Source organism: Theobroma cacao, chromosome 2 (assembly GCF_000208745.1).
Source record: "Theobroma cacao cultivar B97-61/B2 chromosome 2, Criollo_cocoa_genome_V2, whole genome shotgun sequence".
NCBI classification, from domain to species: Eukaryota; Viridiplantae; Streptophyta; class Magnoliopsida; order Malvales; family Malvaceae; genus Theobroma; species Theobroma cacao.
In genome coordinates this window covers 4473393-4488791 of record NC_030851.1, presented here as the reverse complement: position 1 = coordinate 4488791, position 15399 = coordinate 4473393, and the positions used below count along the sequence as shown (strand labels likewise).

At 37.4% G+C, this 15399-nt stretch overlaps 2 protein-coding genes across 2 annotated transcripts; one reads left to right on the top strand and one right to left on the bottom strand.

Annotated features, from left to right (window-relative positions):
• LOC18607821 lies at positions 273 to 6883 on the bottom strand. The gene is made up of 11 exons (XM_018115523.1): positions 6365 to 6883; positions 5309 to 5433; positions 4775 to 5219; positions 4544 to 4659; positions 3489 to 4275; positions 2794 to 3246; positions 2383 to 2571; positions 2074 to 2301; positions 1593 to 1941; positions 1256 to 1436; positions 273 to 1025 (listed from the first exon to the last, which is right to left on the bottom strand). Exons 1-11 carry the CDS (start codon positions 6542 to 6544, stop codon positions 542 to 544), a joined length of 3537 nt encoding a protein of 1178 aa, XP_017971012.1. The 5' UTR covers positions 6545 to 6883; the 3' UTR covers positions 273 to 541.
• LOC18607820 (serine hydroxymethyltransferase 6) lies at positions 10968 to 15203 on the top strand. Its single transcript, XM_018116024.1, has 4 exons — positions 10968 to 12215; positions 12809 to 13214; positions 14172 to 14273; positions 14372 to 15203. Exons 1-4 carry the CDS (start codon positions 11166 to 11168, stop codon positions 14593 to 14595), a joined length of 1782 nt encoding a protein of 593 aa, XP_017971513.1. The 5' UTR covers positions 10968 to 11165; the 3' UTR covers positions 14596 to 15203.

The window sequence follows — 15399 nt, the reverse complement described above, 5'->3', positions numbered from 1 at the left end:
TCCTTTATTATTATTATTATTATTTGCGGTAAGGAGTATAGAAATACTCCTTAATAATGTTATAAAAAAAAAATAAATAATATTATATAAAATATTTTGGACCCGGTCAAACCGAATTCGAACGAACTTATCTAAGCCCAATTTTAGTTTATATACTATCCAGCTTAAAATTAATATTTTTGTTTCTACTAATCAGCCACTATTAACTGTGGTTTAGCCGCTTAACTCGCTGGTCACTTTTTTTTTATTAATAATGTTTTATCCACAAAAGATAAAACAATAAAAAAGCACATCCAATATTATTCATCCTGGCGTTTGGCTTCCCCATTGAAAAGAAAGAGAAGCCATTTCATTTACAGAAAATAAACCTTCTCCATTAACCTAAATCTAAACGCTATTTACAATATGTTCTATTAGAACACAGGATAAGTTTTCCATCTGCAAGGAGAGACTCTTGTCCACTAGAGGAGTTAAATGCAGGCTTCTACACATTACTTACAGGTGTGTGTTATTTTCTTCGTATTCTTTTCATAAATCCACATCACATGTTACCGATTAAGTTTGTATACCATGGCCCATGGACGCCCATTGAAACTGTGGCTGCAACCACCACCACCTCGGCTGCTTTCACCACCCTTTCAGTCAGGGAACCAGCTCCGACTTGCCGCAGGGCAATTTCCGCCAACTTTCTTCCGTGGGAACTGCTCCCACCTAGCACAATCCCTCTGAAAGCTAAATAAACAGCACGGGACACCCTTTCAAACACCGCATCCCCAGCTTGCAAGCCCTTTGCTAGCATCCTGCCCATCATGACTTTCCTCATTTGAAGCTTCTCGGTGTCTGCTACTTGGTCACCATCTCTAGAGAACCCACTAATTATTTCAACAATGCCTTCAATTCCTACATCTTCGACACGGTCTAAGAGCACCAAGAGTTGCTCAGTGCACTTCGATATTATGCTTTCCATGTCTGTAGGGCTAGATACTACTTCCTCGCTCAAGAGGATTTGCCGACAAATAAGAATGCTGCGAGTGAATAATCAGATATTAGATCCTTTGTGCACTCAAGAACTAAACCAGACAGGTCTGACCAAATAATTTTGCAAGTCCTCAAAATTGAGACTTAGTTTTCAAATATTTCGAAAACATGACATGACAACAGGAACCGAATAAAAACAGTATAATGTACACTCAGAGAAAGAAGGAAAGAAAAGGGGAAGGGGGGCATATAAGCAAGAGAGAGATCTAATACATACCTTGTGGATATTACAATGATCTTCTGAATCTCAGCCTGAACACCCCTCAGTCTCGAGAGGTTAAGCATGAAGGTTTCGGGCAAAGCATCTGGTGTTAGACCAGAAACTCCACTAACTAACTTTAGCAAACCAAGCCTCAGCAGTATATCAACTATCTCTCCCTTGCATTCTGGTTGTTGACCTGACCAAAGAACATAAGAACCATGAGTATGTGAAAAATGATTGCATATCTCTAACTATATTAGCTTTGATTTCCGGGAGTTAATATTTCCAGAGGTCTAAATCTTTGGAAATATAGCTTCCCTTCAAATAATTAAAAAAAGTTTGACATCCAAACCTGTAACACTCCTAGCAGAAGCATTCGGGTTGATAAAAGTCTTTTGGCTTGCATTTTCTGAATTATAGCTTCCACCAGTTTTCAGGGTGATGGAAGTAAGAAGCCCCTGCGATGAACTATCCTGTGCCTTCAAAGTTGACAGAGAATTTTGGTGTTCTCCCCACTCTTGATCTTTGCAATTCCTCACAGATGAAAGCCACCGCATGGTCAACGGTAGAGAAGTGTAAGCATCAGAAGAAGATCCATAACGGTTTGCAAAAGCTTTCCTAAGGTAATCCAAACCAGCAGGTCCCTTTAACAATGGCTCCATCATCCTTATATGAGCTTTGCTTATCTCTCGCTTTAGATTCTGCCAAAAAAATGAATATTAATCTATTAAAAACTGAAAAAACTTCCTCTTTCTCAACTCAATGCCTGTAGAAAAGGTGATGCATGAAGAATCCACTCTATCAAGAGGAAAAAAATGGACATGAAAAAACACCTGAATCTGCTCCAAGACAAAGCGCAGACCCTTGATCATTGCAAGGGCAGGAGAATTATTTGGCTTCTCTCTGGCTTCGCAAATCTCAGCTAACTCTTTCAATAAACTCTGGTTAGCAGCCTTCATTTCATCATCATTGGCTGGCGAGGAGAGCTTCTGCAAAGTGATCAATGCAAACTCCAGAATCCTTCCAAGATAATCAATGTCCAGGTTTCCTGACTTCAGCACCTTTGAATGGGAGAAAAATAAAAAGATTAGGATTTAATAGATGAAAATAATAATATGGCAATGGTAAAGGCGTGCTAGTACCTGGGAGAGGATTTCTAGATCAATAGCATCAGTTATTTCTTCTCTCCAACTCTGAGGAGCCATCTCACAAATTTCATCCCTAACTTCCCTCACAAGCTCAATAACTCGGTCATAATTGGGCTCATCCTGTCTCATAGATTCCGTGATCCCATCCCAGAAAGCCTTCTCCATTGTTTCCCTTATCTTCGCCTGAGAAACATAAAGACATTGCCATATAGTTTTATTCAGCATGGCTGCCAAGAAATTCATCAATTTCTAAGACAATTTTGTATCCTTGCATATTTCATAAAATGCAATCAAACCCATCATACCAATCAAGGAAGCCAGCAAAAGTGCCGAAAATTCTAAAGATGATTATGAGTATGTGGTTCTTCTACCACAGATAACCAGAATAATGAAAAATGCACAAACCTTTATGCTGATTTGATCTTCGTCAGTGACACTGAAGCTATCAACAAACCCAAGCTGCTCATGAAAAAATTCATGAACTATCAATTCATTTTCAGTGACCCGCTGCTTTTCAATATAAGTACCCAACTGAGCATCTGAATGGCTGCTGCTAGGCACAGAGGAACCAGAATTTTTGGATGGGGATGTGCCATCTTCCTTAAACAGAGAGCGGACAACACGGTTTGGCATCTGAGTCAGATCACTTCTATTATCGGTTCTAGCAGAAGAACTAGGGGAACCATGTGTGTTTGGAGACAGGAAGGGTGTAATTGGTGACCCCATAGGGCTCCCACTTTCCCTTGCTTGGAAAAATTTAGCCCGTGTTTGAGATAGGGCACATTCCATTCGCTCAATACCAGCATCTCCACTCAAATGTAGCACTTTCTCCCTTAAAAGTTTTTGATCTTCCGTAACCTGCAGTATAAAAAATTTCCATGAGAATCCTCTGAGCATGATGAAGACCAAGGTAGTTACTTTGAATATATTTAAAACTTTGAACCAAGCACAATTAGTCTATATTTAAAAAATTCAGTTAACTTCTGTATCGTTAAGCTGTGTTCGATTTTATACATTGTAGTCAAATTAGTCGACTATATTTCTATACTGGCAGTGAATTTCAGTAATAGTTCTATCAAGAAAAAGACCAAGATTAAGACCTGTCTTTGAATAGCCTTCATATCATGAGTAAGAGCAGTATTATCTCCTTCCGGAGTCAACTTGCACTTTTGAATCATAGAGAGCTCAAGCTGGCACGCTGCTCTTACCAAGTCCTCCTCCAAAGACTGAGCATCCTTCACCTTCCACACCACAAAACAATTCAAGTAGGAGCACCAAGCTTTGTCAAATGATGTAAGCTGTGACCTAAAGGTCAAACGTTTAGGCAATGCAGAGTCAGATTCTTCGTCAGAACTCTGTATGGGACCCTCTAAAATAATCTTTATCAACAACTCAAACTCTCGAACAAATGCTTCTGCAGATTTGGCCAAAGCAATCTCTCGCTCTCCCTGACCACTAAAAACTGCCTCAGGATGACCCAATATCATGTATGCACAAAGTGCTACTCTGACTGGATACCTTGATAATTTAGCAAGACTTTTGGCAGCCTCCCTAACTGAAACAACTTTCTTAGCCTCTCTGCCCCTCATAGAGGTCCTGGGAGTAGTACTCTTCTTTGTTGGAGTAGCAACTCTTTTGAGAAGGTGATCAATGTTATCCAAACTGGATAGATGATCAGTAGCACTTACTACCCTAGAGGCCTTAACACGGCTCTCAATGCGATCAAGCAAAGCCTTCACAGTTTGAAGGGTAGTAATTGATTCAATCAGAAGAGCAAGTTGTTCAAATGGCATTGACTTTATGGAATTCTCATTGATTTTCAAGGCATCAAAGGCTTTTGCCAAGTCTAAAGTAGTTTTTCTCTGCCTAAGGAACCGCCTCCAGCACCTGTAGAATGCAAAAGAATTAGATACTAGAACATATGTAGTTTTAGCCCTTTAGGTATTCTCACCCAAAAACTATACTTAAAATAAGTTGCAACAAGGATATGTAAACATTATGAAATAATAAATTTTCTCTACCACTGCACAGGAAATCTTTTCAAAGGCCCTCTCAAGATGACAACAATAGATGATAAACAGTACCAATTAGAGCATGCAGTCCATCAAACAAACAGAGTCATGAAATGATCAATTAGAAATGCTCGTCTTAATACCTTGCTAATTTTCTAGAAAGAAGATCAGCTTGCCTGTGCATCCTATTCCAATTCACTTGAACAGATTTATGTGGCCTTCCTCTCTGCCTCAAGTACTCTGCTCTTTGTCTCTTTGCCTATTCATCAATAAATTAATAAGAAAACATAGTTAATAAAATATGAAGAAAAATACCATATTTGCACTTGAAGATGAAGCAGAACATACAACAGAAATTTATAAAACATACATACCCTTTGTAGTCTGTCTTCCAACTGGTCCCTCATTCTGCTTCTCTCAACCTCACGCTGGTGACAGACAGACTTAGCCACTCTTCGAACTTGCAAAAACCTAGCACGGGCTTTCTTCTTCTCTGCTTCCAGCAGCCCCAGTCGCTTCTTCTCAGCAGCTGCACGCTTTTGATGAATGGCAGCACGCACACGCTCTTTATATTTACTTTCTCTAGCCATCCTTCGTGACAATGATTGGGATAATCTCTCCTTTATTGTCGCCCTACGCTGGCTGTAAGCCTTAAGGATAAGCATTCTATTAGCCTCCGCCTGCTGAAACCGTGATTCCACTTTCGTTCCAAGCTTCTCTCGTTCCTTCTTGAAACGCATTTCTACCCCAGTTTTTGCTGCTTGCCGCAACTCATCTAACTTGGCAAGGCGCATCTGAGCCTTTGCCAAAATGCTCAACCTGTTGGTTCACCAGCCTGTAAGCTTTCAACTTACAAAAATATCTGCTATGTCCCTTGAAATGATGTACTTTGAAAATGTTCACTTTACCTTTTCTGCTCAGCAGCTTGGAGCCTTGCTTCCAAGCGCTGACCAAGGTCTTCCTCATGTGATGAGGATCTGGAGGGGCTTCTTGGCTTTGATCTTGCCTTGCTTGACACACTTTCATAAAATTGCTATACTCAAACAACAACCATGAAAAAAAAAGAAGGGAAGTAAGTATAAACCAAAAAAAAAAAATTCAAGTTCTAGTTAAATTTAGGTTACAAGTGTAAAAATAAACATAATTCCAGAAAAAAAAGGCAATAGTCACCAAAAATCAGTACGTCTGAAATGAAAATTAGTAGAATTTGCTGTAAATTAGACAAGTTAAAGAAATGTGGAATAATGGAACCTCAACTGCGTTCGGCTGGCAAGTAAACAGATATTCAAAGAAACAACATGATTCAAAAGCGAACATTAGAAGAGAAAAAGAGAGGTTTGCATGTGAAATGAACCACCTAAAAGTGCAAAATTAATTCAGGAACACCCAAACCCCACTTTACCTAACACCTAGAAACATCTTTCAAAACAAAGATTTGATGAATACCAAGTGAAGGAAGACTTTTTTTTCATTTCAAAAAATTTTTCATTTCATTCAAATATGACGCATGACATTACAAATAGAATCATAACTTCATAAAACTAAAAAAAAAAGAATAAAAACAGAGAAAAATGTAGCAAAAAATAAATTTCGGTTTATTATATTTAACCTAACAACCTTGGTTAGGTGGAGTCGTGGAGTATCTCTCTTCAGATTTTGAAATTTAACATTAAAAAGTTAAGAAAATTTCTAGATCCTTCTTGAACTCTGTTATTTTTTTTTCCAAACAAAACTCAGGACTCAACTCGACTGAACCAATTAGTTATTTCAGTTATAACAGTATCTTAATCGCCTAAGTAACTCATAAAATAATTATTTCAAAAATTAAAAATATCTTTCCGTTACTTTTGTTTCTCTTAATTTTCTCACCAACCAACCAAAATAAGAAAAATTAAAAAAAAATAGTGTAGAAACCTTGATTTAAAAAAAAAAAAACAAAAAAGAAAAGAAAAATCTGAGTTTACCTGTCTACGAAGATCGGCGTGTCGAAGCTTGGCTTCGATTTCTTCAACAGTACAAGGAGTCTTGCACTCGGCAAGAAGCCTCTTCCGAATCCTCCTCGGCACACGGGAAAATGACGGCGTCTCACTCGCCGGAAATTCCAACGCCACCGCTCTCCCACTTTCCGGCGTCTCCATCATCATCAATTATACATACACCAAATTTACACAAGAAAAACAAAAAAAGAAACGTATCTGTACAATACCACAATCACGATGATCCTCAAACTCCAAACTGATCAACAAACTAACAATCGATCAAACAAATTTCTTATTATTTATAAATAATTGAGACAAAAAGAAAGACTTGGAAAAGAGATGAGTTTTTTTTTTTTTTTTGCTTCTTCTTCTTCTTGTTGGTTGAAGTTGTTCTTGCTTCGAAAGCTTTAAAGAGAGAGAGTTTGGCTTTGGCCTTGGCTTTGGCTTTCGGTATTCTTTCTCTCTTTATTTTATGGGAAATGTTTGTCAAAATAAAGCGTGTTGGAATTGTGTGTATCTGTGTAATATGGAATTTACTTATCCTGATTATCCGGGTCTTTGCCACGTCAGACATCGCCCCAACGGCACTCTATTCCATTTTACCTGCTTTTGCCCCTCTGCCTTTTCGAATTGACGCTATCACCCCTTTGTCGGGTGGAGGGAAAGGAAATACTTCTTTCGGTTCCGTTTGGTAAAAACATGAATTAAAAGTTCGGTTAGGTGAAATAAATTTAAAAGTACCGCAACTGAAAATCTCACCCTCCTTTTTCTTTCCTAAACTATAGGTTAAAATAATTTAACCTTTAATTATAATTTATACTCGTGTTTTGCTTAGTTTAATATTCAATAATAATTATGAGTTTTGAAACGTAGATCATAATGGGATTTGGATTTGGAGTGAGCAGTTCATTTCATACTTTATAATAATTTCTCTTGGGTATTGAATAGGGAATTGAATACCCTTAGCCTTAGCCATGATGAAAAATAATTAAATAATTTAGCCTTTCACCTTTAAGAGCTCGACTTTTCTTTGTCAACCCATGAGGGAAGGAAAGCATAAAGGCCACACTTTCAATGTGGGGGGAGAGAAAGAAATATGGCTATCTAAAGGCTGACTAATGTAGACCACTTGTGCTAACATTAATCATTGTCATCAATACCATTTGAAAAATTAAAAAAAAAAAGAAAAAGCTGAAGTAATAAGGATAGGAACATATTAATAATTACATATACACAGACATCTTTATCTACATATTTTGTGCATACATTAAATGGAATTATGGAAAAGTGACCTTAATTAAAGTTTATATTAGAAGATAATTATTGAATGCCTTTTAGATCTTTTTTTCATCCATGGAGTATCACGTCATATAAAAAAAATCTAATCTAATAATGGAGTTGTTCTTCCCTTTTCCAAGTTTTAAGCAATCTTTTTTTGACCTTTTTGCACGTGCTTGCTACTAATTTGGGCATGAATCCTCTATTATTGCTTATTATTATTAAATTTTGTTAAAATACCTTAAGCTTCAAGAATACATTGCATGTTACTGTAATATATTGATAATAAAATTTGGATATTTGAATCTTCGAGTGTTAATACAATATTAGTTGGAGATATTTTCATATAAAAGATGTCACACAATGAGCATGTGAATACGTTTCAAATACTTTTAATTCAAGTTTTGTAGATGTTTTTTTCTTTAATGTAATGTGAATTGTCTTAAGTTTTTATTTTTCAAGCATTTAATCTTGACATAATGTTTCGAATGAAAGCCAACAGTAATTCAACTATCCATGGATGACGTGACACATGATGTCAAATAAAATTGAATTTACGCACTCCTGCAAACGGTTTCAAAGTTTGGGTTACAACTTTTATTGACCATTTATATCAATGGGGGCACCTGGTAGTTGGGGGTATGTGTACTGAACAAGATTTATTTTGCATAATATTTTAATTTTTGAATATATTTGTTGAACTTTTACAAATATTTGATTTAATAAAAAATATATATTTTTCATTCAAAAGTAATAACATTAATTCTTAAATTATTTATCGTTAAAATTTAATTTCATGTATCAAAATAAACAGTTTGCATTAATTTTCATGAAGAGAGTGGAGATGAGAAGGGTGGGTTTGCAAAATTTAGCATAGCATTATTACTATCCAACCAGCAAAAATGAATTATGATGAATGTTATAAAAGGAAATGAATGAAAATAATATTAAAGATAAAAATAAAATTTTTTATTAACATAGTACAAATATAAGATTGGATAAATCATTAGAAATATAAAATTTTATCAAGTTATCTTATCTAATATTGAAGTTCAAATAAATATTTTTAATTTAAATATATTTACTATGTAACTTGATTGAAATATCATCTCATCGTGTGTTCATCTTATTAAAAGATATATTAATTTTTTAAAGTGTTGAAATATGTGTAGGATGCTAATCTTATCAAGGGATATATTGACCTCTTAAAATGTGTTATTCTCTTAAATAATCGGAATGGTTCTTCTAATAAATTTTATTTTCAATTTTAAACTAGTTTGAGATATTATGAGAATATCATTTCAAGAATTAGCAATGAATTACTTGCTCTTCAATATGAAAAGGTTATTGATAGCTTTAGAATTTGATAGGAAGCAAATTATGCTAGAATTGAACCCATTTCCAGCATTTTTTCTAATCAGTGATCATAATCAGAGAACAACTTAAATCTTTCACATTTTTAAAGGGATGCTTTCATAAATTTTAATATCCTTTTTCCTTAGAAAAAAAAAAACATTGAGGTGATAATTTCACTAAGGCCCAGCGGCCGCCTTTAATTAAACTAACAAGGACCGAAGCTGAAATGTAGGGACGGAAAAGGACATTAACTTAATACGGGGGATACTTTTGTAATTCCCTGATTCGTCATTCGAACATTTTGAATTACTTACGGGGGCAGCGAGGCTGCGACGCTTCACAATGACGTGACACGTCCTTTCGGCGACCGTCGCCACGTCACCTAAAGAGCGTCGCTTTTCCAACACTCGAGCAAATTCAGGAACTCTCTAATCCATTCTCGAGAGTATGTATACTAAAATCTACTCGCTTTTGCTTTCACTAACCTGTCCATCAATCTATTCAGTGCCAGACGTCCGGCACCTCCTAGAAACGGTCACATTTAGCCAGTTGCCGCCAAACTATTGGCAGGAGGAAGGGACCTACCATGGATAGAGAAGCAGAGACGTACTCCTCCAGGCTTCAAATAGCTGGCTGTCACAAGAAACAGGTGTGAAATGAGCTCGTGTGAAGAGGCTAAAGCAGACGCGGAATCCCAACCATATAAACGGGTTTGTTTTTTGGGGGCCTACCCGTGGGATCATGTTTCGACAAACGTGATCGACTCTCTTTGATGATGTGTACGCCTTTGAAATTTCTTCCCGGCCACATGCACTAATACCATTTTCTCCACTCAAAATAAATAAATAAAGGGTTAATTCAAATTCAATTGGAAACAAATCGTTAAGGTTGAAGGTTGTCTTTCCTTGTGAAGCTAGACTCAGGCTCACTTGTACGATCTACCAAGGCTTGGAGCGTGCGGGTGGTTATTTGCCACACTAGTTCTGATCCTTCTGTTCTCTTGGTTTAGTTCGGAGTTTTATGAGTTGAATTAAATGGTATTTTATTATTGGAGGGACTATAATTACATGATAGAAATAAGTGATACAGCAAAGTTTGAATTAAGTGGTATTTTATTTCTGGATGGACTATAATTTCGTGGTAGAAGTAATTTACTTAATAAATTTTCCAAAATATTTCCTTCAAATTTGTCTACAAGAAACTAAATATTGAAAATACAAACATTAAAGCCCCTATTCAAGTATTATTGTTGGTGTTTATTGGTTGAATACTTGAAGCACAATTATTGTTTACACCTACTTTCTGATCAATAGATGTTGGATATATACTTAGGTGAACTGGGATGTGACCTTATTTATTACAATAATACCATATGAATAAGATTTAGAAAAACATAGAACTTTATAATATATACATTCAAAACGTTTTCTTGTTTGTGAGTTGTGATGATGAGGATGATGAAATCCATGAGAAGTCTCATGCCATACTTGGACTTCACAAAAATGTTAAATTGTACATGGTCGTCTATATTCTGTAATCGCAAGGCGTGGCACGTTGGCAACATAGGAAGACCGGACCCTCTTTCCCTACACCTCGGATGAATTATGGATTGGTTTTCGGGAAAATTGGGTGGGCTCGCGGCTTGCAAACCATTTGGCAAGTGAGCTCTATAGATATGGATGAAGTCGCGAACATGAAGCTGGGTTCGTTTGCCCACTTTATGGTATATACCCATAAAGTTGGCCTACCCATAAAGTGGGCCTAACAGCCGCATTGGTTATGTCTTCTCACTTCTCCTAACAATTGGGGGTTAATTGGTAACAGGCAACCGAACTTCCCAGTCAACCTCCTCATCAAACCCCTCTGCCATTTGTCCAGGTGCATCCCCTGGAATCTACCTGTCCCCGCCGACCCCACCCCTTCCAGTTCCACAATCTCACCCCCTACCCGAACAAACCAAGCCTGGCCCGCTCTCTACATTTCCCAGCTAAAAGGTGGTTAGGTAAGAGTCAGGGTTTCATATACGCAGGGAGAAATCAGAATTGCACATGGATTCCAATTTCAACCACTGCTCCTGTTTCTGTTACTGTTGCGCCATGCCTTAATTCCTCCAATAAAAAATTTTTTCCTTTTTTTTGTGAACTTTTGTTCCATGGATTTGTCATCTCAATCTACTGACACGTCATCAACCCTCTCTTTGGGGCTAGTATCTCCTTCGCCGCCGTCCCACCGTAGCCAGATCGTCGATGACTCCATTACTCTCCAGCTGGACACCAGGGACACCACCCACCCAGTCCCACCTGTCCCTCTCCAACTACTGGAACCGCAAACGGAGAACCATAACTCTCTCCAAAACGGGAAGCAGAAAGAAAGCGAGAGTTACAACGAAGATGAAGAGAGTAAGGAAATGGAAGAATTCCATATATTAGGGCATCCTATGTGTCTCAAAAGGCGGAGAGACAGTTGTTCGTCGTCGTCGTCGTCGACGAAGCGAATGACGGTGGAGCCGGATCTTGAGACGAGAAAAGCAACCGTGAAATCATGGGGCAGCCAGCCGCTCCACGTGGCGGATCCTGACGTGTTCGACATAATGGAACAGGAGAAAAAGCGGCAGTTCCTGGGGATTGAGTTGATTGCCTCTGAAAATTTCGTTTGCCGGGCCGTTATGGATGCTCTTGGAAGCCATTTAACCAACAAATACTCCGAAGGTATGCCAGGAGCAAGGTATTATGGCGGGAACCAGTACATTGATGAAATAGAAACCCTTTGTTGGAAACGAGCATTGGAAGCTTTTGGGCTTGATGCAGAGAACTGGGGAGTCAATGTGCAGCCTTATTCATGTACCTCAGCCAATTTTGCGGTGTATACTGGGTTGCTGTTGCCCGGAGATAGGATCATGGGATTGGATACGCCTTCTGGAGGGAATACGAGTCACGGATATTATACTCCAAATGGGAGGAAGGTGTCTGGTGCATCAATATTTTTTGAGAGTTTGCCATATAAAGTGAATCCGCAAACTGGGTATATTGATTATGAGAAGTTGGAGGAAAGGGCACTTGATTTTAGGCCCAAGATATTGATTTGTGGTGGGAGTTCCTATCCGAGGGAATGGGATTATGCAAGGTTTAGACAAATTGCGGATAAGTGTGGTGCTGTTTTGCTGTGTGACATGGCTCAGATTAGTGGTCTTATTGCTGCTAAGGTGTGAAACTGTGAATTTCTACTATTTAGTAGGTGCTTTGCTTCATGTGGTTAGCTTTCTGTGTTAGTGGCAGACGCTTTTCACTGATGAATTTGATGATGGAGTTTAATTATATTGCTTGGCTCTATTCTAGACCAATACTAGATCCAGTATTCCACTTTACCTTTTGAGTTCAAATTTATTAGAAAATCCACTTACTGTGCTATTGTTTTCTTAAATCTCGTAAGGCTAGTCTTTTAGAGGATTTTAGGTGCAGTTTACTTCTTAAATGTAAAAGGTGGTATTTAATGCAACTATTATTAACATAAGCAATTTCTAGTTAGTGCAGACTACCTATTGAGACTGGTGTAGCTATTGTGGTAATATGGAACTTTTTAGATGGAGATACTATTCTAGTTTCAGTGCATTCATGAGTTTTTTAGTTTTCTCATTGGATTTATGTTAGAGATGGTTGAATAACTTCATTTTTGGACATGCCTATGAATTTATCTTCATTGGCTTGTTTTCAGGCTATCAATTTTGAAAATTTTAAAACAGCCGTCATCTTAATAGGAAACTAATCCTAAATAATATGGTGTTTGATTTTTTTACAGGAATCTGCCAACCCCTTTGACTACTGCGACATTGTTACCTCAACCACCCATAAAAGCCTCCGAGGTCCCAGAGGAGGTATAATTTTCTATAGGAAGGGTACAAAGCCAAGGAAGGGAGGGATGCTTCTAAGCCAAGGAGATGACAATGATCAATATGATTTTGAGGAAAAGATAAACTTTGCTGTTTTTCCATCTTTGCAAGGTGGACCGCATAATAATCATATTGCTGCTCTTGCCATAGCATTGAAGCAAGTAGCTACACCAGAGTACAAGGCTTATATGCATCAAGTGAAGAAAAATGCTCAGGCTTTAGCATCTGCATTGTCAAGAAGAAAATGCAGGCTAGTTACTGGAGGCACGGACAACCATTTGTTACTCTGGGATCTAAGACCTTTTGGGTTGACAGGTAGAACGCTTTGTTGGCAATCTCCTTCAAATTAAAATAATTGTTATATGATGTGAAGTTGAACCTACTTGTGCTTTTGCATTTTTGTTTTTCATTTTATGTTGTTCTTGTTAATTTAAAGATCCTTTGACAGTCAGGACTTGACCTAATTTTGTATTTTTGATTGCTAGTGTTGACTTTCTTGGTTTAATTAACTGAGGGATTGATTATTTATCATGTTTCTGATAATTTGTGCTTGCAATAGATGTTTTAATGGCCTTTAAGAGATAATAAACTCCTGTGGCTAAGAAAATATGAGTATCAAATGGAACAACTATTTTGATTCCCTCTTTATACCTTTCCCTCAATTTTATGTATTTTTTTTATGGGAGGCAGTAGGGGGCTGTGTGCAATTTTGTCTAGTGGCCCAAAGCAGAAAATATTGTAACTTTCAGTTGCTAAAAAAAAAAACAAATTTAGGTGGTGCTTTAGATGAGGAAATGGAAATAAATATTTTTTTGTTATGTGTGCAATTTGATTGAGAATAATTGGCTCCAAATTTTTACTTGACTTCAGTCAGTCGGGATGTATTTTATTGCTTACTTTTGTAGAAAATAAACATAATGGTTTTAGATATTTACAACTCTTGCATATGCTTGCAGAACTTCTCTATGATTTCACTTCTTCTGTTGATTGGGGATGGTTCAAATGCTATAATTGTTCAAGTTATAAAAAGAACTCAAGTTTCAAAGTTTAAGTGTATAGAATAATGGATCTCATCTCCTCTTTGCTTCTCTTACACATTCACAGACATAGAATTTAGACATTTTTGTTTGTTCATGTATTTTATCTGTTGGGAGCATGCCTTTTCACACCCGCCTGTAGTTAGTTTTCTGTTAGCTGATAGAATTATTACATGTATCCCAACTCTCTTCTATGTCAGAGCATGCCTAATCTTCTAATGTTTTTTATTGCTAGGTAAAATTTATGAAAAGGTTTGTGAGATGTGTCATACTACTCTGAATAAAATCGCTATTTTTGGTGATAATGGTGCCATTACTCCTGGAGGAGTAAGGATTGGTAAGTGTAGATCTCATTTAATTGAAGTTTGCAACTTTCTAACCCTTGATGAGGGAGGTTTAGGCTATTATAATGACTTTTCATGTTGAATTGTGCAGGTACTCCTGCTATGACATCGAGAGGTTGCCTAGAGTCTGATTTCGAGACAATTGCTGACTTTCTCCTTAGAGCTGCACATATTGCAAGTATGATGCAGCGTGATCATGGGAAATTGCAGAAGACCTCCTTGAAGAGTCTCCACAATAATAAGGATCTTTTGGAGCTCCGAACACAAGTTGAGACTTTTGCATCTCAGTTTGCAATGCCAGGTTATGACATTTGAATGAGTTGTGGGGATGCCTTTTACCAAGGAGTCTCATTCTGCCTCCTAGACTAAAACTTGATATGACCCAATTTCAGATCCTCTGTTTGGTTTCTGAATTAGCAACCACAATTTTATCAGCTACAGTTCTGGCAGTTGCCACCCATCGTGAATTTGAATGCAATCTCAGCAGATGAATCCTTGTTGCTCCAAGGAGGAAGCAAAGGTTGTTTTTCCGTGACCAACACACCCCACCCCACCCCACACCACTCGACCTCACTTGTGTCTTCTAAAATGTTGGCAGAATGCCTGTGAAAATGGGTTTAGCATGGTATTGTTGCAACAATTTTGCGGTCACACGCTCGTGTTTGGAAACATATTTCCCCTCATTGCTATTCTCCTAGTTGTGTTTGCAGATTTGTTGAATTTTGATTATAAGAAATTAAACCCTGAATTCGTTTCTTTTCTTTTCCTTGTTTGATACAGTGAATCCAGTGTAAGATCAACAATTCGTTGATCTGCCTTTGCAAATGTATGACCAAAATGACATCATGTAAAGCAGCTTATCTGTTCTTCGATTTTTTCATGGTTAAGTAATTAAGGGAAAACTGAAAACTCATATTTTTAAATTGTATCTTCATGTTTTATTAGTAACCAGCTATGGTAAGCAATATGGAGAAAGGGTATCAACAAGGCATGGTGTCTACGAGAGTTGATTTGGCTTCCAAATGAAAGGTTTCTTATTCTCAGTTACAGTATCTAATGCTAGGTTTTATAGTAGAGGTACCTATCTATAAATTCCTTCTCATAATTAAAAGACCTGCT